The sequence below is a fragment of the Erpetoichthys calabaricus genome, chromosome 12 (assembly GCF_900747795.2).
Source record: "Erpetoichthys calabaricus chromosome 12, fErpCal1.3, whole genome shotgun sequence".
NCBI lineage: Eukaryota > Metazoa > Chordata > Cladistia > Polypteriformes > Polypteridae > Erpetoichthys > Erpetoichthys calabaricus.
The window spans coordinates 9,487,295-9,510,308 of NC_041405.2; the positions used below are offsets into that span (position 1 = coordinate 9,487,295).

The 23,014-nt window shown below is 41.9% G+C and overlaps 1 protein-coding gene across 1 annotated transcript in view; it reads left to right on the forward strand.

The window, feature by feature from the left end:
- Nucleotides 1-23,014, forward strand: part of LOC114661823 (3-methyl-2-oxobutanoate dehydrogenase [lipoamide] kinase, mitochondrial-like) — a 28,222-nt gene that overhangs the window by 596 nt on the left and 4,612 nt on the right. Inside the window, exons 2-7 of the mRNA XM_028815026.2 lie at nucleotides 11,443-11,511; nucleotides 13,721-13,831; nucleotides 14,420-14,467; nucleotides 20,171-20,290; nucleotides 20,554-20,652; nucleotides 20,840-20,913. Coding sequence (XP_028670859.1) covers nucleotides 11,443-11,511; nucleotides 13,721-13,831; nucleotides 14,420-14,467; nucleotides 20,171-20,290; nucleotides 20,554-20,652; nucleotides 20,840-20,913 — 521 coding nt within the window. The remainder of the gene's footprint in view (nucleotides 1-11,442; nucleotides 11,512-13,720; nucleotides 13,832-14,419; nucleotides 14,468-20,170; nucleotides 20,291-20,553; nucleotides 20,653-20,839; nucleotides 20,914-23,014) is intronic.

Below are 23,014 nucleotides of genomic sequence, written 5' to 3' on the forward strand. Positions count from 1 at the left end.
CTACCTCTCCGCCGCTGTATTTCCTTTTTTCCTACATGATGGAAGTGATGTGTTATTATCAGCACGAAAAACATCATATAAAACAACCACTGCTTATTTAAATAAGTGTGGCGTAGACTTGTGGTGATTTAAGATGCAGATATAAAAATGCGACTTGTATTTCGCCCATCTACGTGTTGTTCTTAATCCTTGTGGTGATCATTGAGATTTTAAATGTTTAAAAAGTATGCAGATATAAAAATGCGACTTGTATTTCGCCCATCTACGTGTTGTTCTTAATCCATGTGGTGAACATTGAGATTTTAAATGTTTAAAAAGTATGCCTAGGGCGTGGAAAACTACAAATAGTGTTCAGTCCAGAGAGAAGTTGTTATTGATGTAACAGATCCATTCATCAGTCGTCTGCACATTTTATTTCTGTCCTTATTTGTTTGACATGTAACTCTTTTTGAAGGAGTCTTTGCCTTTATAGTTGAATGCCATAGACACCAGGTGACACACTACCCACGCCCTTCTTCACTTTTCTGGACTAGAACGATGACCTCAGATTTGGAGGTGCTCATCCTTCCCCCTAATCGCTTCATCCATGGCTGCAAACTGCCCCTGTGTGCCTCTGAAGTCAAGGCCTAATGAAGCCAGAAGGACCACATCATCTGCAAAAAGCAGAGCTGTTATCCCGTGGTCACCAGACTGGGTGCCCTCCACTCCTTGGCTGTGCCTAATTATGAACAGAATAGGTGACAGAGGGCTGCCCAGTCGGGGTCCCAAACCCAACGGGAACAAGTCTGACTTACTTTTGGCAATGTGTATTAAGTGTTGTGTAATCTGCAACACCAATCTGCAGTAGTACTCTATTCTCCCAATGCACCCTCCACAGGGCAACTGAGGTACATGGCTGTATGCCTTTACCAAATTCACAAAGCACATGTAGACTGGTTGGGCATACTCCCACCCTGCAGAATCCTTGTAAGCATGAAAAGCTGGCTCAGTGTTTTGTAGTCGGGGTTCAATTTGCTCCTGGATCTGAGGTTCAACCAACAGCGAGACCCTCCTTTCCAGAACCCTGGCATGGTACTTCCCAGAGAGGAGAGAGCGTTGAGATTACTTAACTCTTTCAGTGCTGATGTTGACTTTTGTCAAAATTCAGGAGTAGAGGACAGTAATCAGCTATAAACTGCAAGCAAATTCGCCCTTCTGTTTTAGTTCAACTCTCTTCACTAGAAGGAAAGTTACATAGCTTTGCTGATTTAACCTCGATTCCCTACGCGTGCATGAGTAGCGAAGAGCAAACAACCTCTAAAATGGCACTGACATCTGGCGAGAGACCAAAGCGAATGTGCAAAGCAAAATACTCCATGGACGTTTTACGTAATTTTGTTGAATAACAAAAGTGAGGTACCAGCATCATCTCAATCAGTCCCCAGCTGATCGTGGTGCTGAATGCTTTTGTGTAGCTGATGCACCCACAGCAGGGTTTGCCTGGGAGGACCACCACTTATGATGACAAGAGGTTCAAACCATATTGCGTCACACTGCAACCGCCACCACCACCCACCTGCTGTGTGAAGATAGCCGGGCATCTGGCATACCGTGCATTCCTGTTGACCAACGAGGTGCCCCCATGCAGCAACTGCCGTCAGAGATGCCAAACATGCGCCAACAGCAGGCACAGCACATAGCAACAGACGTTTTATGTTAACTTATATGTGAAACCATTGCTTTGTGTGCTTTCCAGAAAACTGAGCTTTATGGAAAAATTATTCAGCCCTCAAAGAGTTAAAGATGATGACCACCATCCCTATTTCTCAATCCATGTGCACTGATCCTCACAAATTTAATATACAGTGCACCAAAAAAGTACTCTGTTCTAGTTAAAAAAATATATATTTTTATTCAAGTAAGATTTTGGTAGTTTTATGTACATGAAGTAATTTTTTATTTTTAGCTACAGCACAGCAATCATTATACGTAAAATTTACAGTTTAAGTATGTAAGGCATTTTTGCTAAACTAGGGTAAAAATGAATATTTTCATGACTATGAAAAGTCCTTGGCCAGGCATATAGTGTTCTCCTCTTCATCACATGGTGCTTGTAGCCATCATAGGGGCAATCTCTTGTCACAGTCTGCCAGTAGTCTGCAAACGTTGCAGTACTCCATTTTCCTTGGTGTCTGAGATTTTTTGGTGGAAATGCCTCAACAGTTTTCAGGAGAAAGTCTAAATTGGATTAAAACAAGCAAAGTTTTCAGACATGTTGCTGACTTGTTTCTGGTAGGATGAGCGCCGCTTTGCAACATTATCCTTGTAGTTTTCAGGTCTTGTAGATACCCAGGACATTTTCTCTGTATATCCAAAAACTAAAGCTAAAATCAATTTCATGGTCTAATTTAGAGGAAATTAGCTATTTTGGTCCAGGAGACTTTTTGATCTGTTGACTAGTGTTGTATCATTTTTTACTGGTTTGCTGCTTGTATGTTTTAGATCTCTGAAAGAATTGTCACTGGAGAGGCATTCCGTATAATGGAAGAATGAGTAATTGTCCAAAAAGAGAAAATGGCTTTCTAGTTGTATGGATATGTAGATACAGTAATTGTGATTTTTTTAATGTGTGTGTATATATATAAAAAATGTAAAGCAATTAAAAATTAACTTTTAGAAAGTGATGTGATTTAACATTTTTTTTAAAAGGTTTTTCCAAATGAACAGCCACTTCAGAAATGTTGAAGTCTGCAACAACATTTAAAATTAGACTCCCATTACTTTAGTTTTAATAATTATACTTATAATTCTAAGAAATAACAACTAGTGATTTCCTCCATCTTCCATTTTTTGTTATAGGGTGACTGCAAAGTTTTTTGGCATTACATTGAAAACTAACAACCCAGTATCTTTGTGCAGAAATGTATGGAGACATTTAGCAGTTTTAAATTAAAAGAAAGGAGAAAAATGGTCTTCTCGCTTTGATTAGTATCTCTAATGTCTTTTGTGTTATGACTTTATTTTATGCTGCTGTTGGTGTAGGTACACTTGGGATCAGTAAAGATCAATTGATCAAATAGAAAAAAATATATTAAACACGTTGGTGTAATTTTTAAACACTTTATATGAAAGCTTTCAAATCGTATATAGTACAAAGCTGCCTCACAGTATTAAAAAAAAACAAATGAGCTGCAGATTCTTAAAAGAGGAGTCCAGACTGAGCACTCATAGTTAATATTACACGCTGGCATCTTAGGGAGCAATTCTTGTCTCTTCAGAAGAGCCATTTGTTAAGAATCAGCTATTTCAGGTCTTCAGGTTAAAGTTAGAGACTGGGCACATGGCACAGTCTAATGGGCCTTCGCATTAGTGAAGCAGTCTGTTGATAAGAGAGAAGTCACGATATGAAAAGTACTTTATATTGTTTAACTTGCAGGTCACATGTTAGATTTGGTGAATTCTGCAGCTTATTTGAAGTAAACAAAAACTACTGATTGGAGAGATTTCTTTAAGCCTTTCCTTAATAAAATCACCTTGGGAAATTAAAGAACGGTAAAGCCCAGCCATAGGACATGGTCTCTGCTGTAGCAAATGCTGCAAGGGCAGGTGCATTTCACTGTGTAATGGCTTGATGAGTAAATAATTCATTGATTCATTTCACAAACATAAAGCTAAGGAAGATTTCATTACACTGCTTGATGAAATTAATTAAACCAGAGTCTGACAATTTAGCTACAAGAGTATGTAAAGTTCATCATCTTGTCAGATTAGGTTTTTGTTCCCACTTATTAATATAGCAGTTTCAAGGTTTCTTAGTCCAATTCAAGGTGGCTGAAAACTCCTGGCAGCATTAGGGGCAAAGCTTTTGCAAGGCACCTACAGGATTTATAATCACAGGGTGAAGAATGTGTAAGGTAGCACCGTTAAACACTGCAGCACTGGGGTGCCAGTTATTAGTTAACTTGCATAAGTAGGAAAATTCATATATATCAATTTCAGTTGGATAAATTCAGCTGTTTTATTGTTTAATCTAGTTTAGGAGTTTGGGGAACCTGATTCCGTTCCATTATCATTATCCATGATGAGTTGAAGTCAAGAACCAATTGTAGATTTTGTGCCAGGTCTGTTTTTGTATGAGAAATATACAAAGAAAAGCTATCCAAAAAAAGTTTGCACTCACTGTAAATATTTTTCTGTCACACACTGCTTCAGGCCATATATACACATATATATGCAAATCGAACCAAATGAACGACTTGTCCTAATACAAACATCATACAGTGTTTTAAATATTTTATGTAAATTGTATTGTTGAGCATTTGTACAAAATGTACGCATGCACAACCAATTAACTGTTTCCAAAGAACTCAGTTTTCTGAAAAGCACCCAGGGCACTGCTTTCATACATAAATCAACATAAAATGTCTGTTGCTACTTGCTGTGGCTGCTGTTGGTGCCTGTTCGGCATCTCTGGCATCAGTGGCTGCGCAGGGGCAGCTTGATGGGCAGCAGGAATGCACAGTAGGCCGGCTACCCCTCTGTCTTCGCACAGCAGGTGGGTGACAGCGACAGTTGCAGTGTGACACAATATGGTTTGTACCTCTTGTCATCATAAGTGGTGGTCCTCCTAGGCGATCGCTGCTGTAGGCGCATCAGCTACATGAAAGTGTTCAGCACCACAATTAGCTGGGGACCGATAGGCTGATGCTTTCCATCTTCAGATCACTTGCATCAAACTCAGAGTCCGAAAAGTCTAGTCCGATTCAGCAATAGTACATAAAACGTCCATGGAGTATTTTGTGTTGCACATTTGCTTTAGTCTCGCCAGATGTCTCTGCCATTTTAGAGGCTGTTTGCTCTTCACTACTCATGCACGTGGTGGGAATCAAGATCCAATCAACAAAGCTATGTAACTTTCCTTCAAGCAAAGCAGAGTCAAACTAAAACATAAGGGTGAGTTTTGTCACAGTTTACAGCCAATTACCATCATCTACCCCTGAATTTTGACAGAAGTCAACATCAGTCCTGAAAGAGTTAAAGGGCATGTTCGTTTTTATAACTGCATCATTGCGAACATTTTTAATATTGATGTGTGCAGTACAAGTTTTTATCCATTAACTAATTGATGCTAAGGATGATTGATTTATTTGACCAGTCCAGTTTTTAAAGCTTTATATAAAGGTGTGTTCCTGGTAGTAAGATCCCCTCCTTTAACCGTCACCTTATCGTGGTGGAGGGGTTTGCGTGTCCCAATGATCCTAGGAGCTCTGTTGTCCGGGGCTTTATGCCCCTGGTAGGGCCACCCAAGGCAAACTGGTCCTAGGTGAGGGATGAGACAAAGAGCGGTTAAACAAACCTCCTATGAAGAAAAACCATTTTGGACTGCGTTTTCCCTTGCCCGGACGCGGGTCACCGGGGCCCCACTCTGGAGCCAGGCCTGGAGGTGGGGCTCGATGGCGAGCGCCTGGTGGCCGGGCCTGCACCCATGGGGCTCGGCCGGGCACAGCCCGAAGAGGCAACGTGGGTCCCCCTTCCCATGGGCTCACCACCTATGGGAGGGGCCAAGGAGGTTGGGTGCAGTGTGAGTTGGGTGGTGGCCGAAGGCGGGGACCTCGGCGGTCCGATCCTCGGCTACAGAAACTGGCTCTTGGGACGTGGAATGTCACCTCTCTGAAGGGGAAGGAGCCTGAGCTAGTGCGCGAAGTTGAGAGGTTCCGGCTAGATATAGTCGGGCTCACCTCGACGCACAGCTTGGACTCTGGAACCAATCTCCTTGAGAGGGGCTGGACTCTCTACCACTCTGGAGTTGCCCCCCGGTGAGAGGCGCCGAGCAGGTGTGGGTATACTTATTGCCCCCCAACTTGGAGCCTGTACATTGGGGTTTACCCCGGTGGACGAGAGGGTAGCCTCCCTTCGCCTTCGGGTGGGGGGACGGGTCCTAACTGTTGTTTGTGCGTATGCACCGAACAGCAGTTCGGAGTACCCACCCTTTTTGGAGTCCCTGGAGGGGGTGCTAGAGGGCATACCTTCTGGGGACTCCCTCGTTCTGCTGGGAGACTTCAATGCTCACGTGGGCAACTACAGTGAGACCTGGAAGGGCGTGATTGGGAGGAATGGCCCCCCTGATCTGAACCCGAGCGGTGTTTTGTTATTGGACTTCTGTGCTCATCACGGATTGTCCATAACGAACACCATGTTCAAGCATAGGGGTGTTCATATGTGCACTTGGCACCAGGACACCCTAGGCCTCAGTTCGATGATCGACTTTGTGGTCGTGTCGTCGGACTTGCGGCCACATGTCTTGGACACTCGGGTGAAGAGAGGGGCGGAGCTGTCAACTGATCACCACCTGGTGGTGAGTTGGCTTCGATGGTGGGGGAGGATGCCGGTCAGGCGTGGTAGGCCCAAACGTGTTGTGAGGGTCTGCTGGGAACGTCTGGCAGAGCCCCCTGTCAGAAGTAGCTTCAACTCCCACCTCCGGCAGAACTTCGACCACATCCCGAGGGAGGTGGGGGACATTGAGTCCGAATGGGCCATGTTCCGTGCCTCTATTGTTGAGGCAGCTGACCGGAGCTGTGGCCGTAAGGTGGTCGGTGCCTGTCGTGGCGGCAATCCCCGAACCCGCTGGTGGACACCGGCGGTGAAGGATGCCGTCAAGCTGAAGAAGGAGTCCTACGGGACCCTTTTGTCCTGTGGGACCCCGGAGGCAGCTGATAGGTACCGGCAGGCCAAGCGGAATGCGGCTTTGGTGGTTGCTGAGGCAAAAACTCGGGCGTGGGAGGAGTTTGGGGAGGCCATGGAGAATGACTTTCGGACGGCTTCAAGGAGATTCTGGTCCACCATCCGGCGTCTCAGGAAGGGGAAGCAGTGCAGTGTCAACACTGTATATGGTGGGGATGGTGCGCTGCTGACCTCGACTCGGGACGTTGTGGGTCGGTGGGGGGAATACTTCGAAGACCTCCTCAATCCCATTAACATGCCTTCCAATGAGGAAGCAGAGCCTGGGGACTCAGAGGTGGGCTCCCCCATCTCTGGGACTGAGGTCACCGAGGTGGTCAAAAAACTCCTTGGTGGCAGGGCCCCGGGGGTGGATGAGATACGCCCGGAGTTCCTCAAGGCTCTGGATGTTGTAGGACTGTCTTGGCTGACACGCCTCTGCAACATCGCATGGACATCAGGGACAGTGCCTCTGGATTGGCAGACCGGGGTGGTGGTCCCCCTCTTTAAGAAGGGGGATCGGAGGGTGTGTTCCAACTACAGAGGGATCACACTCCTCAGCCTCCCTGGAAAAGTCTATTCAGGGGTCCTGGAGAGGAGGGTCCGTCGGATAGTCGAGCCTCGGATTCAGGAGGAACAGTGTGGTTTTCGTCCTGGTCGCGGAACAGTGGACCAGCTCTATACCCTTAGCAGGGTCCTGGAGGGTGCATGGGAGTTTGCCCAACCAGTCTACATGTGTTTTGTGGACTTAGAAAAGGCATTCGACCGTGTCCCTCGGGGAATCCTGTGGGGGGTACTCCGAGAGTATGGGGTACCGGCCCCCCCTGATAAGGGCTGTTCAGTCCCTGTACGATCAGTGCCAGAGCTTGGTCCGCATTGCCGGCAGTAAGTCGAACCCGTTTCCAGTGAGAGTTGGACTCCGCCAGGGCTGCCCTTTGTCACCGATTCTGTTCATAACTTTTATGGACAGAATTTCTAGGTGCAGCCAGGGTGTTGAGGGGGTCCGGTTTGGTGGGCTCAGGATTGGGTCACTGCTTTTTGCAGATGATGTTGTCCTGTTTGCTTCATCAGGCCGTGATCTTCAGCTCTCTCTGGATCGGTTCGCAGCCGAGTGTGAAGCGGCTGGGATGAGAATCAGCACCTCCAAATCCGAGACCATGGTCCTCAACCGGAAAAGGGTGGAGTGCCCTCTCAGGGTTGGTAGCGAGATCCTGCCCCAAGTGGAGGAGTTCAAGTATCTCGGGGTCTTGTTCACGAGTGAGGGAAGAATGGAGCGTGAGATCGACAGGCGGATCGGTGCGGCATCCGCAGTAATACGGGCGTTGCATCGGTCTGTCGTGGTGAAAAAGGAGCTGAGCCGCAAGGCGAAGCTCTCAATTTACCAGTCGATCTATGTTCCTACCCTCACCTATGGTCATGAGCTATGGGTAGTGACCGAAAGAACGAGATCGCGAATACAAGCGGCTGAAATGAGTTTCCTCCGCAGGGGGTCTGGGCTTTCCCTTAAAGATAGGGTGAGAAGCTCAGTCATCCGGGAGGGGCTCAGAGTAGAGCCGCTGCTCCTCCGCATCGAGAGGAGTCAGATGAGGTGGCTCGGGCATCTGATCAGGATGCCTCCTGGACGCCTCCCTGGTGAGGTGTTCCGGGCACGTCCAACCGGGAGGAGGCCCCGGGGAAGACCCAGGACACGCTGGAGGGACTATGTCTCTCAACTGGCCTGGGAACGCCTTGGGATTCTCCCGGAAGAGCTAGAAGAAGTGGCCGGGGAGAGGGAAGTCTGGGCATCTCTACTCAAGCTGCTGCCCCCGCGACCCGACCTCGGATAAGCGGGAGACAATGGATGGATGGATGGATGGAATCTGACAAGTTTTAATAAGTAGATAACAACATAAATGTTATTAACCTTTGGTAAAGGTGCTTGTGCAATGGAGGTAACGTTTGGTCTTGGCTTTGCCAGACGACTGTTTTTGGGTCGCTGCCTTGGGTCATCTCCAGCAGTTTCAGAGGTTCCTCAGGGTGGAGAATAGAACCACCGTGTGGAGGTGAGCAAGATATGTGCTACAGTTGATTTGTAAAAGCTGACCTCTGCATTGCATGTACTTGACTGTGTTCTCAATTTTTTTGTTAAAAAGACTGCTAAGGACTTCACCTTAACTGGAAAGCAGGGAGTGATAAGACAATCCCACCCTCAGTTTTCACATAGATTCATTTTGTTTTATGCATTTAGTATTACTCTTTGTAAGTCTTGCTCAGACTGCATGCATACTGTTGAGTATAATAAAATCTTAGAATGATAATTGTGTTTGTTTGGCTAGTTATGTTAACTTCTGTCTACTTTCTTTGTGTTTTTCTCTGTATCGTGGCATCTTTATGAATTAACCCTTGTGTTTGGGTTAGGGTTACTGCAAGTGATGTTGACGGACATTAATTAACCAAATGTCAGATTAATCTCCTTTTTTTTAATACCGTATTTACGCGTGTACCACGCGCACATTTTTCCCCGAAAATTAGCATTAGAAAATCAGGTGCGCGTCATACACGAGGAATTTTTTTTCTGTAATGTTTACTTCTTCTGCTTGGGCTCGCTCGCTCGTATTCTCTCTTTCTCTGTCTCTCGCAACGGAAGAAAGAAAAACTTTCGTCATGCAACAAAAACAGAAGGGCATTTCGCAGAAAACGTGCCCTAAACGCTTCCTATACAATCACAACGCGAGTTGTACATTTTTCGTTGTTTTCGCGATTTTCTTTGTAAAAATTAGGGTGCGCGTGGTACATGAGTAAAAACTGTATACAGTAATCCCTCGCTATATCGCGCTTCGCCTTTCGCGGCTTCACTCCATCGCGGATTTTATATGTAAGCATATTTAAATATATATCGCGGATTTTTTGCTGGTTCACGGATTTCTGCGGACAATGGGTCTTTTCATTTCTGGTACATGCTTCCTCAGTTGGTTTGCCCAGTTGATTTCATACAAGGGACGCTATTGGCAGATGGCTGAGAAGCTACCCAACTTACTTTTCTCTCTCTCTCTCTTGTGCTGACTTTCTCTGATCCTGACGTAGGGGTATTGAGCAGGGGGGCTGTTCGCACACCTAGACGATACGGACACTCGTCTAAAAATGCTGAAAGATTATCTTCACGTTGCTACCTTCTGTGCAGCTGCTTCGTGAAGCGACATGCTGCATGGTGCTTCGCATACTTAAAAGCTCGAAGGGCACGTATTGATTTTTGCTTGTTTGTTTTTCTCTGTCTCTCTCTCTCTCTCTCTCTCTCTCTGCTCCTGACGATGGGGTGTGAGTTGCCGCCTTCAACAGCTTTGTGCCGCGGAGCTTCGCATACTTAAAAGCCAAACAGCCCTATTGATTTGTTTGCTTTCCTCTCTCTTTCTGACAATCTCTGCTCCTGACGCGCACTCCTTTGAAGAGGAAGATATGTTTGCATTCTTTTAATTGTGAGATGGAACTGTCATCTCTGTCTTGTCATGGAGCACAGTTTAAACTTTTGAAAAAGAGACAAATGTTTGTTTGCAGTGTTTGAATAACGTTCCTGTCTCTCTACAACCTCCTGTGTTTCTGCGCAAATCTTTGACCCAAGCATGACAATATAAAAATAACCATATAAACATATGGTTTCTACTTCGCGGATTTTCTTATTTCACGGGTGGCTCTGGAACGCAACCCCCGCGATGGAGGAGGGATTACTGTAAATTAACAATCCCCCCCTCCCCCAGTATAGTATGGTGCCTCAGTGGTTATTAGTACTGTTACCTTACAGACTCAACTTCCTGAGTTTGAATGCTTTGACCAAACAATTAAAAAAGGCCGGGGGTTTCTGCTGAATTTGTACCTGTAAAGCCCCATGCAGCAACTATCAATGTCCGTGTCAGAGTAAATGTGGAAGTCACTAAGCCTTGTACGGTGGTATCCTACAATAACACAATGGGTGGTGTCGATCATGTGGGTCAGACACTGCCATTTTTACCATCTCACGCGCGAGCAATGAAAAAAAATGACAAATCTTTCAACATCTGCCTGAACCGTTCCTATGTGTGTTGTGACCATTTCAATAATTCTCACATGAAGCATATATGCTAAATATTCAGCAGTATAGCAGTGGACATTAGACTTACCTTTCTGACTGTGATTATGTTGACATTTTGGTATTTCCGTATTTCTTATAAACAGTTTTTTTTTTTTTTTTGGTTGAAATAAATAGTTTTTTTATTTTTAATAAATTTGCAAAAACCAAGTAAACTTTTTTTTACGTTGTCATTATGGGGTGTTGTGTGTAGAATTCTGAGGAAAAAAATGAATTTAATCCATTTTGGAATAAGGCTGTAACATAACAAAATGTGGAAAAAGTGATGCACTTTGAATACTTTCCGGATGCACTGTATCTAGCTAGATAGCTAGCTCATGGATTTTGATCGAATATTTATTTTATTTGTGCTATCTCGAAATGTTAATTCCATAAGTGTAGTTACTACACTTGTTGCCTTCAAATGTGCTCATTAAAGTCTGAGACAGTTGGGATGAGTAAACCAATCAATACTTTAGGCTTAGAGCTCCAAATACGTAATTGAAGAATTGGCAGCACATTGCGTGTTTTAAAACGTCTTACCTTTTAACTGGTTGTGTCTTTGGCATTCACTGGTTATGCATGCATTCCTGGCAATATGTTTACTGCCATATATTTATAAGTCAACTGCTGAGCATTATAAAAATTGCATGTTGTATCTTTTGCAGCTTTCAGTTCGTCTGACTCCAACAACCATGCTTTATGCTGGGAAGTCGCCAGATGGTAGTCATCTCCTGGTAAGACTGTCTGAATTCTGTACTTTATCATTGGAAGTGGATATGAAGTCTATGTTGTGTTATGTATCTTTTTATTGGTGGGTCTAGCAGATGCAAAATTATATGTTGTGGCAGACGACCGGGGCCTTTGCCCCACCAGGACGCCCTATGGGATGGAAGGATCAGGGGAGAGGATATATTTGGGACCATACCTCCCCCGGAACACGAGAGGGCGGCCCCCTTGGATTCCATTGGGACCACGGGCTTGGAAGCTCAACCCTACTGGTACCCATGGTCATCGCCAGGGGCGCCTGGACAATTCCGAAGTCCTGGAATGCAGCCGGAAGAGCATCTGGGCATAACTGGAGTGCTTCCGGGTGCCCATGCAGCATTTCCGCCACACCAGGAAGATCATCGGGGAGCACCTGCAGCACATCCGGGTTCAATATAAAAGAGGCCACCTCACTCTGTTCATGAAGCCTGGGTCGGGAGGAGGAGGAGAAGGACTAAGCTTCCAAAGAGAGGAGCGGAGGTGGCTGAAGAAGACAGAGAACAAAAGGTCTGAGAATTTGTGGGTGGTTTGTGCACTGTGTGCAATGCTATTGGAAGAAGAGGAATTAAATACGTGTGTGCTTATTGGACTTGTGTCTCGGTATCAGCCTGTGTCGGGGCTGATCTTCCACAATGTGCATATTTTATATACAGGATGCATTTAAGAGTTTGTAAGAAAGTGTCAAATAAGGCAAAGGAGTACACAATCTAAGGTACAGCACAAGAAGTAAAAGGTTGTAGTCATTATTTAAGCTAGATGTTCACCTGGCAGTATAACAAGAGCATACTTAAAGGCATGTCGCATTACACAAGTTTGTTAGCGATTTTTCTGATTTAATTGATATAATCACAAGGAGGTGCTGCACACTCCCATGATCATCGGTTGTGTAACCACCATACTCAGCGACTAAATCCAGCCATTCTGTTACTTGCCACCAACAAAATCAGAGAGTGGAAGTTTACGTTAAGCCGTAGCATTGGACTTGTGTGCCTGTGACCGCTGACAGCCAATAAGCAGTCACAAGGAAGTACAATGCATATAATGTCGGTACAGTGTAAAAGAAATGGAAGTGTTTTGGACATGACAGCAAAACAGAGAGTTGTCTGTCTTTGTTTCAGATACCACTACAGAATTGGGGGGGAGGGGGGAGAATAAAAGTTTTCTGCCCTTTTATTCTTTTTTATTTGTAGTACTAGGGCGTTGTACCGTGTTAGCCATTATGAATGTAGAGAAAAGCCAAGCAAAATAACACCTTTTATTGGCTAACTAAAAGGATTACAATATGCAAGCTTTCGAGGCAACTCAGGACCCTTCTTCAGGCAAGATGTAAATTTTGTAAATTACATCTCACCTGAAGAAGGGGCCTGAGTTGCCTCGAAAGCTTGCATATTGTAATCTTTTTAGTTAGCCAATAAAAGGTGTCATTTTGCTTGGCTTTTCTCTACATTCTTTTTTTATTTATATAGTATCACAAGCCCACCTCTTTTCTGACAGCCAATACTTAGGGAATATGTGAATATGCAGAAAAGTCAATATGCAGTCATATAATTTGAAATACCCTGTGATTGTTAGTCAAGTAATATGACGTGCTCAGACGACAAGATCAGCAACTGCAGTCATCAAGTTTAATATCCCCTTTGACATAAAGTTGTGTAATGTGACACCAGGTTTGGTTGATGTGTGGTAATATTAGAAGAAACTATTGATGGCCAGAGAGAGAGGCTAGGAGCAGGCGCTGATACAGCACATTGCTGCACCCACCACCACCACATGACAAGCCAACTCTGTATCCCAGATTGGGAACCGAGTGTAACCATGCAATGGGTGACACCTCAGAACCAGTGTGAGGTTTTTTATGATGGCCAGAGTGCCAGTTCTGCCACCAACCCCCAGGTTTTTCCCTGCACATTGAAGAGCCTACTTACAGGGCTGGCTGCAGATGAATGTCATACCCGGGATAGAACAATTGCAGGATAAGGGCCTTCCTCAAGGGCCCAACGAAGTAGAGTCAGTTTTTGGCATTTACGACATTCGAAGCGGCAACCTTCCGATTACCAGTGCAAATCCCCATCCTCAGAGCCACCACTCCACCAGAGAGAGCAGAGTTTTGTACATGTTTGTGTTACGGTTGTTTTCCAAGCTAAGGATCTTTTGCAATTTCCTCTTTCCCTTCTTCAGAAAAGTGCCCGCTACCTCCACAAAGAACTGCCAGTTCGCATAGCTCACCGTATCAAAGGCTTTCGCACTCTCCCCTTCATCATTGGCTGTAACCCCACAATTCTGCAGGTGGTAAGTATATTTAGGTGTTTGCACAAACTTCTCACAGTTGTCCAGAGATTAATTTACCATCAGAATTTTATAAATACATGGCACAGCGGTGTATTGATAAGCAGTGCTTCCTCAAGGATCTAATGGCCTTGAAGGTTCAGATATTGTTCCCAGTTGTTGTCTTTTTTTTTACATATTCTCTCGTGTCTGTGTGTTTTGTTTTCCTCCAGTTACTCAGGTTTTCCTCTGTTTCCAGACATGTACCTGTTAGGTTACTTAGCATTTTGTAAGTTTGCCCAATCTGTATACATAAGTTGTTGCTTTGCTATTTGGTTGCTGCATTAAGCCCAAACCTTCCGTCAAAGAGACCTGACCTCCATTACACTAAAGTTTACCAAGCAAATTTGAAAATGTTTGCAAATAATTATAAAATAACCCATTTTAAGTCTGCCACACATGTAAGCTTTAAGGCAATTTTGTTTCAAAGAATACAAAGTAGAAAGTATTCATTTGAACTAATTTAAATATGTGCCTGAAGTGGCAGTTTATTTCAAGAAGACACTTTTAAGATGTGTTTTCATCATTTGTGTTTATTCTTGTGTTTTCCAGCATGAGCTGTACATACGAGCCTTTCACAAGCTCAGCGATTTTCCTCTGGTAAGAAACTTTTGCATGTTACTGTTAGCTTTATTTGTATGCTGTCTGGCTAGGCAACAATCAAATATCGTCTACTCCTTTCCATATTATTGTTTTGAATCCATTACTATCAATATGCATTTAAGAAATGCGTGCAGTTGAGTTAATTATTTGAGGATAAGGTTAAATTTGAGAATTTTTTTTGTTCTTTATTTCGCCTTATACAATTTCTTGTATTAGGAATTTGTTAGTTTTCGCATATCCCTTGGGATCAGAGCGCAGGGTCAGCCATTGTACAGCGCCCCTGGAGCAATTACAGGTTAAGGGTCTTGCTCAAGGGCCCAGCAGAGTAGGATCTCTTATTGGCAGTGACGGGGATTCAAACCAGCAACCTTCTGGATACCAGCACAGATCCTTGGCCTCAGAGCCATCACTCCGCCCTAGTTACCTATTAAATAGTTACAGCAACGTTAAACCTAAAATTAGCTGCTTATCGGAGTCTGTGTATACCATTGGAGGCAATTATAAGCAGAATTGATGTTAAAATTTAGATAGTGTTTTGCTTTTTAAAACTACTGACATCTGGGAAAAGCATGCATCTGCACTTGATCTTTCATTTAGCTGTGGTACTGTTCTAAAGTGGATGAGTTTAAATACTTGGGATCAACAGTACAGAGTAATGGGGACTGTGGAAGAGAGGTGAAAAAGAGAGTGCAGGCAGGGTGGAACAGGTGGAGAAGAGTGTCAGGAGTGATTTGTGACAGTCGGGTATCAGCCGATTAGAAATGAGGACATTAGAGGGTCAGCTCGTGTTGGACGGTTGGGAGACAAAGTCAGAGAGGCGAGAATGTGTTGGTTTAGACATGTGCAGAGGAGAGATGCTGAGTATATTGGGAGAAGGATGTTAAGGATAGAGCTGCCAGAGAAGAGAAAAAGAGGAAGGCCTAAGAGGATATTTATGGATGTGGTGAGAGAGGACATGCAGGTGATGGGGGTGACAGAACAAGATGCATAGAACAGGAAGATCTGAAAACAGATGATCTGATGTGGTGACCCCTAACGGGAGTAGCCGAAAAAAGAAGGCTATTCTATTAATTGTATTCAGTGTATTAAGATTGTACTGTTTTTAGCTGAGCAGATTCGAAGATAACAATTACACATATAGAAGCAGCCATATCATGTGACCCTTTTCCCCCAAAAAACATGTAATTTCCCGGAAGCTAGTTCTTAAATCCTGTGCAACTCCGGAAGCTAGATAAAACAAAATGGCACAGGACAACCTAACAATACTTTTAATACTGCTAAGTATACACTAGTATAGAAATGTTTGGAATAACCCAGAAATTGCCATGTCCTTGTTAGTAATTGATAATTCATTTTATCAAGGTACCATTAAATTGATGTAAAGATGTAGCCAAGACATTACTAGAATTGCAAATGACTGTTACTGCAAGGAGTTAATTTCTTACTCACATGGCTATACGGTCTAATTTTTGCAGGTGTTAATCCAGCATCCTACTGGTAAACTTTCTTCACTCATCCTTAAATAATAATATTTTGAGTGCTAATTAGGTATTTGAGAAACCTTTTTATTTGTGTTAGCACCGTTGAAACTTTTTATTTTGTTTAATAAAAGAAGTAAACTTTAGTTCAATTCTGTGTTCAGAAATGGACAAAATTAAATGGCTTTTTGAAGAAACACTGAAGCCTTCTGTTGTTTTGCAAAATGAAGGTTATTTCATGCGAAAGATTGCCAAGAAACTGAAGATTTCACACAAAGGCATCTTTTACTGTTTTGAGAAATGAGAGCAAAATGGAAAGAAAATTAAGTGGAAGGCCTTAGATATACAACTGCAGAAGAGTATAAGTACATCAGTGCATCTGCAATTTGAGAAACAGACACAAAGATAAATCCAATGTCTGTGTTCTTTTGCCTTTTTTCAACTTTTCTTTTTACTGTTGAAGATGGTTGTGGCATAACTGTGCAGAAGTGAATTTTGTGCTTATACACCGGGAATCTATCTCTCTCTTAGTTACCCTCTTTTTTAATTTTAGGAGTCTAAATGATTGTAATGGAAAAGACCCATGTAATCTTTTCAGTGTGTCAGCGACTCTGTACTGACCAATCTCACTGAATTTGGAAATTGGCTATTAAACTAGCAGAGACGGAGTACGGAAGCATATTAGGGCCATGGTGAAGAAAAAAAAAATACGGACACAGTGAAGAAAAAAAAACTAAATGTCGAGAATAAAGTCGACATGTTGACTTTATACTCGACATTTCCACTTTAATCTCGATGCTTATGACGAGAATAAAGTCGACATTTCCACTTTATTCTCGACAGTTATGACGAGAATAAAGTCGACATGTTGACTTTATACTCGACATTTCCACTTTAATCTCAACTCTTATGATGAGAATAAAGTCGACATGTTGATTTTATTCTTGACATTTCTACTTTATTCTTGCTGTTTATGTCGAGAATAAAGTCGGTATTTCCACTTTATTCTCATAGTTTATGTTGTCATTAAAGTAGAATGTCGTAAATTAAACTTCATCTTAAAATAAATATTTAATTTACTAGATTTTCTCAAACCCCGTCATAAGTTATATAGCACATTAAATGCTTTGTGTTAAATGTTCCCCGACCCAGTTGTTAATCGCTACACGCTTCTTAAACTGACTTCTTCTTGCACTGAGGAGACCCAGGCAGCTATCGCCGCACAGAATACATTCACTTCATGATAGTCCTGCTCTCTGAACATTTACAATGCTAAGATAAATACTTGATATCATTTTCATGACAAAACGCATTAAAGCAAGTATTAAACATGCAGGCTGGTGTGAGGCGGTAGTGCTGCTCCCTCGCAGTAAGGGGTCCCCAGGTGTACGTTCAGTGTAGAGAACTTTATGGCAGGTGTGATGAGGCTCCAAAAAACTGGATGTATGAATGGGTATCTCACAGGTTTAACTTAAATATTGTGTAAATGTTGGGTTCGTGATCTGGTTGTTGGAGACACAAACACAGAATTCAATGGATGTTCTTAGCGGGCTTTCTTTATTGCATGCGTGATGTCTCTATCTGACATACCAACCCCAGTTCTGATCCTTCCTTTTTCTTTTTCCACATAACCAATCACCACACGATAAACGTCTTTGTGAAATTAAAACTAGTTATAAATTTAGACCACGGAGTGTTCAAAACTTTAAAAAATCTTTGTTATACATTTTTAATTATGCCATCCATTCAGGGTTGCACCCATCCCAGCAAACATCGTGTGCCAGACAGGAACAAATCCTGAGCGGGACGCCAGCTCATTGCATGGTGAATACGAGCACACACATACCCCAGGGTCAATATAGCAGAACAAAACCCCACTGCCTACATGACTTTGAAAGGAAACTGAAACACGCTGAATAAACCCACCAGGAAAACATGTAAACTCAAGGCAGGGTACACCCGCGACCCCCTTGCTGCCAGGTAGCAGTGCAACCTCTATGCCAATGTGCCCCCACATGATTAGTGCATGCTTTAATGCATTTCATCATGAAAATGATATCAAGTATTTATCTTAGCTTTGTAAATGTTCAGTGTGCAGGGATATCATGAAATTAATGTATTCTGTGTGGTGATCGCTGCTTGCGCCTCCTCTTATTGCAGAGGAAATCAGTTTAAGAAGCACGCAGCGATTAACATGGCGCGGGGAATGCTTACCACAAAGCATTTCATGCGCTACATAATTTATGACGGGGTTTGAGAAAATCTAGTAAATTAAATATTCATTTTAAAATGAAGTTTAGTTTGCGATGTTCTACTTTAATGACAAACTATGAGAATAAAGTCAACATGTTGACTTTAATCTCGACATAAATGGCGAGAATAAAGTAGAAATGTCGACTTTATTCTTGACATTTAGTTTTTTTTTTCTTCATTGTGGCCCTAATACCCTTCCATAAATGGAGAGTTGTTTTTTTTTTTTTATTAATTTACATATATTACTATTAATTTTCACACATCAAGCAGGACACAAACACACACTTTTAAAATGAAATAATGTTTGGTTGTGATGCTTTTAATGCTAGAGTTTGTTTAGGGTGGTTTAATTTGATGTCCACCACTTACCAACAACCTGAATTTCTGCAGCACATATTTTGCAATATGCTATGGTCCAGAACAGAAATATGATCTTGTAAAGCATTTGATGTGTTTCTTTCTAAACAGAACCCTAACACAAAGCAGTGCAGAAAACACACAAAAGATTTATTCTGATCTCTGTGGTATGGATATGAGAAAATAGTTTTTATTTCTTCACCATGTTCTGACTAATGACATCACAGAGCTAGAACGGGCCATCTTTTGGTTGTTGTAGTTGCAAAATAAATTGTGCAAATGTGGAACATAACATCTTTAAAATGATCAAACATTAACTTCTGTGTTCTAAAATAAGTGCATTACAAGTTTGTAGCATTTGTATTGTGTCCTGTGGATATTATTGTCCATAATATTTCATTCAGTAACTCTTTCATTTTGTAACGGCCGACCCCTTTTACCCAGCCGGCAGCTACACCTCCAAGACCAGTGGCCTGGATAATTTACTGAGAGATAATCTAACTATCAAGCCGTACTTCTTACCAATTAAACTTTTCCCCTCCACAATCGACGGTGAAAAATATGAGCACACAAAAACAGGATGTAAAATTAAACAGATATGTATTAAGTGAAATGAAATAGAAAAATAGAAACATATAAATATAAATATCCCTCCACCCCAGCAATAACAAGACACCACCAAATATATATATATACAACAAAAACCCTCCCTTGTCCCTGTAACAAATAAACACACAACACGAATAACAACAATGAATGATAAACTGAAAATGAATGAAAACGTGAGTCCGGTAATAAAGAAACTGTCCTGAAAGCGGATGACTGAATTAGTGAAATTGTGATGTTTGATTCTCCCCGGAAAAAATGGAACAGCCTCACCGTGAATCCTCGTGTGTGTGGTGGATGATTAAGTCCTACCCCGGGGTCTCTCGTGGTGAGGTCCTTGAAATAAATCCGGCTGATGGAAAAACAAACTGGATGGATAAGCGCGATGTGGACAATAACTGGTACAGGTTGCTCGTGGTCGTGATGGTGAAACAAAATCTCCTTCTCTCCTTTTCTCTTCCTTCTCCTCCTGCTGGCTTATATAGTCCTGTGACGGCTGGGATTGATTGATTGTAAACAGGTGTTTTCCAGGTTTGCGGCTGTGGTCTCCTTCCATCATCGGGGACGGCATTAACTGATGCACATAAACAGTAAACGGGACAATAAAACGAGACGCACTCAGTACTGACATTTAAACACTATGTAGCCCCGCTACAATTTAATTTTGTGAGGAAGAGTATCATCAGATGTAGGTGGTGTTGCTAAGATTTCTGGTAGAGGACATAAAATCAGCCCAAGTGTAGTTTAAAACCATTTTTGCTTTTTCCCTATTTTAACACACAACTTATTTTTGGAGAAGTGTAATCTTTTTGTAGGTGTCTGCCTAATGAATGGCTAAAAGTGAGCAGTAACATGGAAAAGTGTAAATATAGAACAGTGTCATTCTCAGTGCTTATTATGTATGGTCAGAAATAGTAACCATAACCTTCGTCACTAAATTGTATATCTTTAGTTTGTTTGTTGATACTTGTGACTTTTGATGAAGGTGTCTCCTTGTTTTATTCAGATTAAAGATCTTGAGATGGATGAAAAGTATTGTAAACTGATCAGGCAATTACTAGATGATCACAAAGATGTAGTAACTCTACTGGCTGAAGGCTTCCGAGAGAGCAGGAAGCACATACAGGTGAGTCAGGAACACAAAGTCTTCCATTTTAAAGCTGGATCTCATAATGCAGGTCACAGTTTCAGAAACTAAGAGCCTTCAGTGTTGCATCATGGTCAAAACTGGCTTAAAACTACTTGGAGTATTTTGAATTACTTTAGTGGAAGAACAACTAAAACATGAAGCCTAAGATATCCAATGCTACTTTTCTTAGCATTGCTGGATCCAAAATCTGGTTTGTATAATATTCTAACAAAACTCAAATATTTTTTGTACTTGTATAGGATGAGGCGGTGATCAGACAGTTCCTCGATAAGACCCTGACATCCCGGCTGGGAATTCGAATGTTGGCATCACATCACCTTGCACTTCATGAGGACAAAGTAAGGCATACCCAGTGGTCACTTGGCCTTTCTAATTGAACGAAAGCTTGTATGAATCCTATCTTTTGTTATCCATGTCTAAGAAACCAGTTGCTCTTGGTGAGGAGTCTATAGATTTTTAACATTATCCTTGTTGGATGAGGACACATTCAGGTGATTTTTGCCTTTTTCTTTTTCTGGTTTGCAGCCTGATTTTGTTGGTATCATTTGTACCCGCCTATCTCCCAAGACGTCTATTGAGAAGTGGGTGGACTTTGCAAGGTATGCAGTGACCCCATGTTCATATTTGTGAGAGAGAGCACACTAAGTAGATTGCATAAGGGTGATATGTGTGTCACATCAATTGTAAGAATGGGAGCGGTTTGCCTTCAGATGTCACATTTTCAAACTGAAACTATTCCAAAGACTATTGTTAGTGACACAAACTTTAGATAGTCTAACCAATGTTATGATTTCAACGGTTTTCATGTCAATAGAATCCTTAATGATCTACTGTGGTCTGAACTGATTGCTTGATTGTTATGTGATAGAAGATTTAAATTAAGACACCTTGAGTCACTAAGAAATATTGGCTAGAAAGTTCTCCATTACTTTGTTGTCAATATATGTGGCATATAAGAGAAATATATATTTTGTTTATTTCTTTGTAATTAAATCCCATTTGTTCTTCTATATAAACTTTATGATTTTGTCATCTTTTTGAATTCAATCTTAAAAACTGTAGGTATTTGGAAAATGAAAATCTTGTTCAAAGCCATTTTGTCATTTTAACACAGAGAGAGCTTTTTTTTTTTAAAAAAATAGTTTCATCTTTAATAGTTTGAATGCAGGTAAAGCTCATCTTATGTTATTAGGAGTGTGCAATATTTATCGTCTACAGTAATATCTTTAATTGTTGTTTTAACAATGTGCAAGCTGAAATTATCAAGTGTGTCACTCACTTTGCAAAAAACAATCAAAAACACGCCTGGAGAGTCCACACATTCACTGTTTCATTTAACCTACCAGGATAGACTACTCTGTGTGTGTGTGTGTGTGTGTGTGTGTGTGTGTGTGTGTGTGTGTGTGTGTGTGTGTGTGTGCTTGGTCAGCACACCACAAGTGAAGCTAGGGTAGCTGCCTAACACTGAGTGAGCAAACAGCGCCAGGGGATAAACAGCCTCGTGATCAACGTCGTTAAGATTTAATTGCAAAATGTGGATCATCCTCATTCGTGTTGAGGTGGTTTGGCTTTGAAAAGACTGGTGTTGCTTAAAAGTCAGAAATCGTTTACTGTTAGACAGCTTGACATCTACAATAACTTGTTTCACCATCTGCAAAGTGAGATTTATCTAGTACGGAGCCTCATGGTGTTAGGTTAAAAAAAAAAAAAAAAAATCGGTTTGAACAAATTATATAATTCGTTCAAGCAGATTTTAAATTTCGCAAGCTGTCTTGGGGAGGGGGGTGGGAATTCAGAGAAGGTGAGTCTCTGCACACTGCCATTGAAAAAGAGATCAAGAGCTACTTGATGGTTTCAGAGGTGGACAGTGGTGTAAATCCACTTGAGTGATGAAAAACACAAGTAGTGCATTTCTCCCAAATGGCGGAAACTTGCAAAAATGCACCTGTGCATCCGTGCCTCAAGCAGCCCTTCTAAGAGGGCTTTCAACATCAGAGGAAATGTAACATGTAGCCGTGCTGCTCTGAAGCCAGATGCTGTGGAGAGACTGGTGCTTCTGTCACACAGCTTGACGTTTTCTCAGTAGAATTTTACAACTGTTTTATTTTTTCTGATATTGGACAGAACTTGTAGTAGTAAATTGATATGTTTCATTTTTTTTTTTTTTTATATATCTTTATGCAGTATATGACAGAACTTGTTTCTAACTGTGCAGTGTGACGGTAGTACAGTATGCTAGATTTTTGTTGTTGCTTGTGTGCTGCACAGTTCACCTTCTAGCAGAGCAGTTTATGTCTATCCACAATGTAATGTTCATGCCCTGTATTTCTATTATGATTAGTATTTTATTCCCTTTGCATTAATAATCCTGCTTACATTAAGGGTAAGTGTTTGTTTAGCACACTCTCATTATGATAGTTTTGTTGGTCTTATTGCAATTTTTGTAAAAATCATGTAGGCCACTTTGAAGTATGCACTATTTTATCTCAGTAATACTTTGACTGGTGATTTTAATGTATTTGTGTTATTTTACTTCAGTTTTAAGTAAATAAATAAAATCTGTTTTCCTTAACTGTTGTTTCCATTAATCTCATTAGTAAGCTGCAATTAATTTCCTGTTATGAACACCAAACTAGATCAATGAGACTTTTGCAAACACTTTTTTTTTTTATAAAGGATATCGTCTAATTATTGATATCA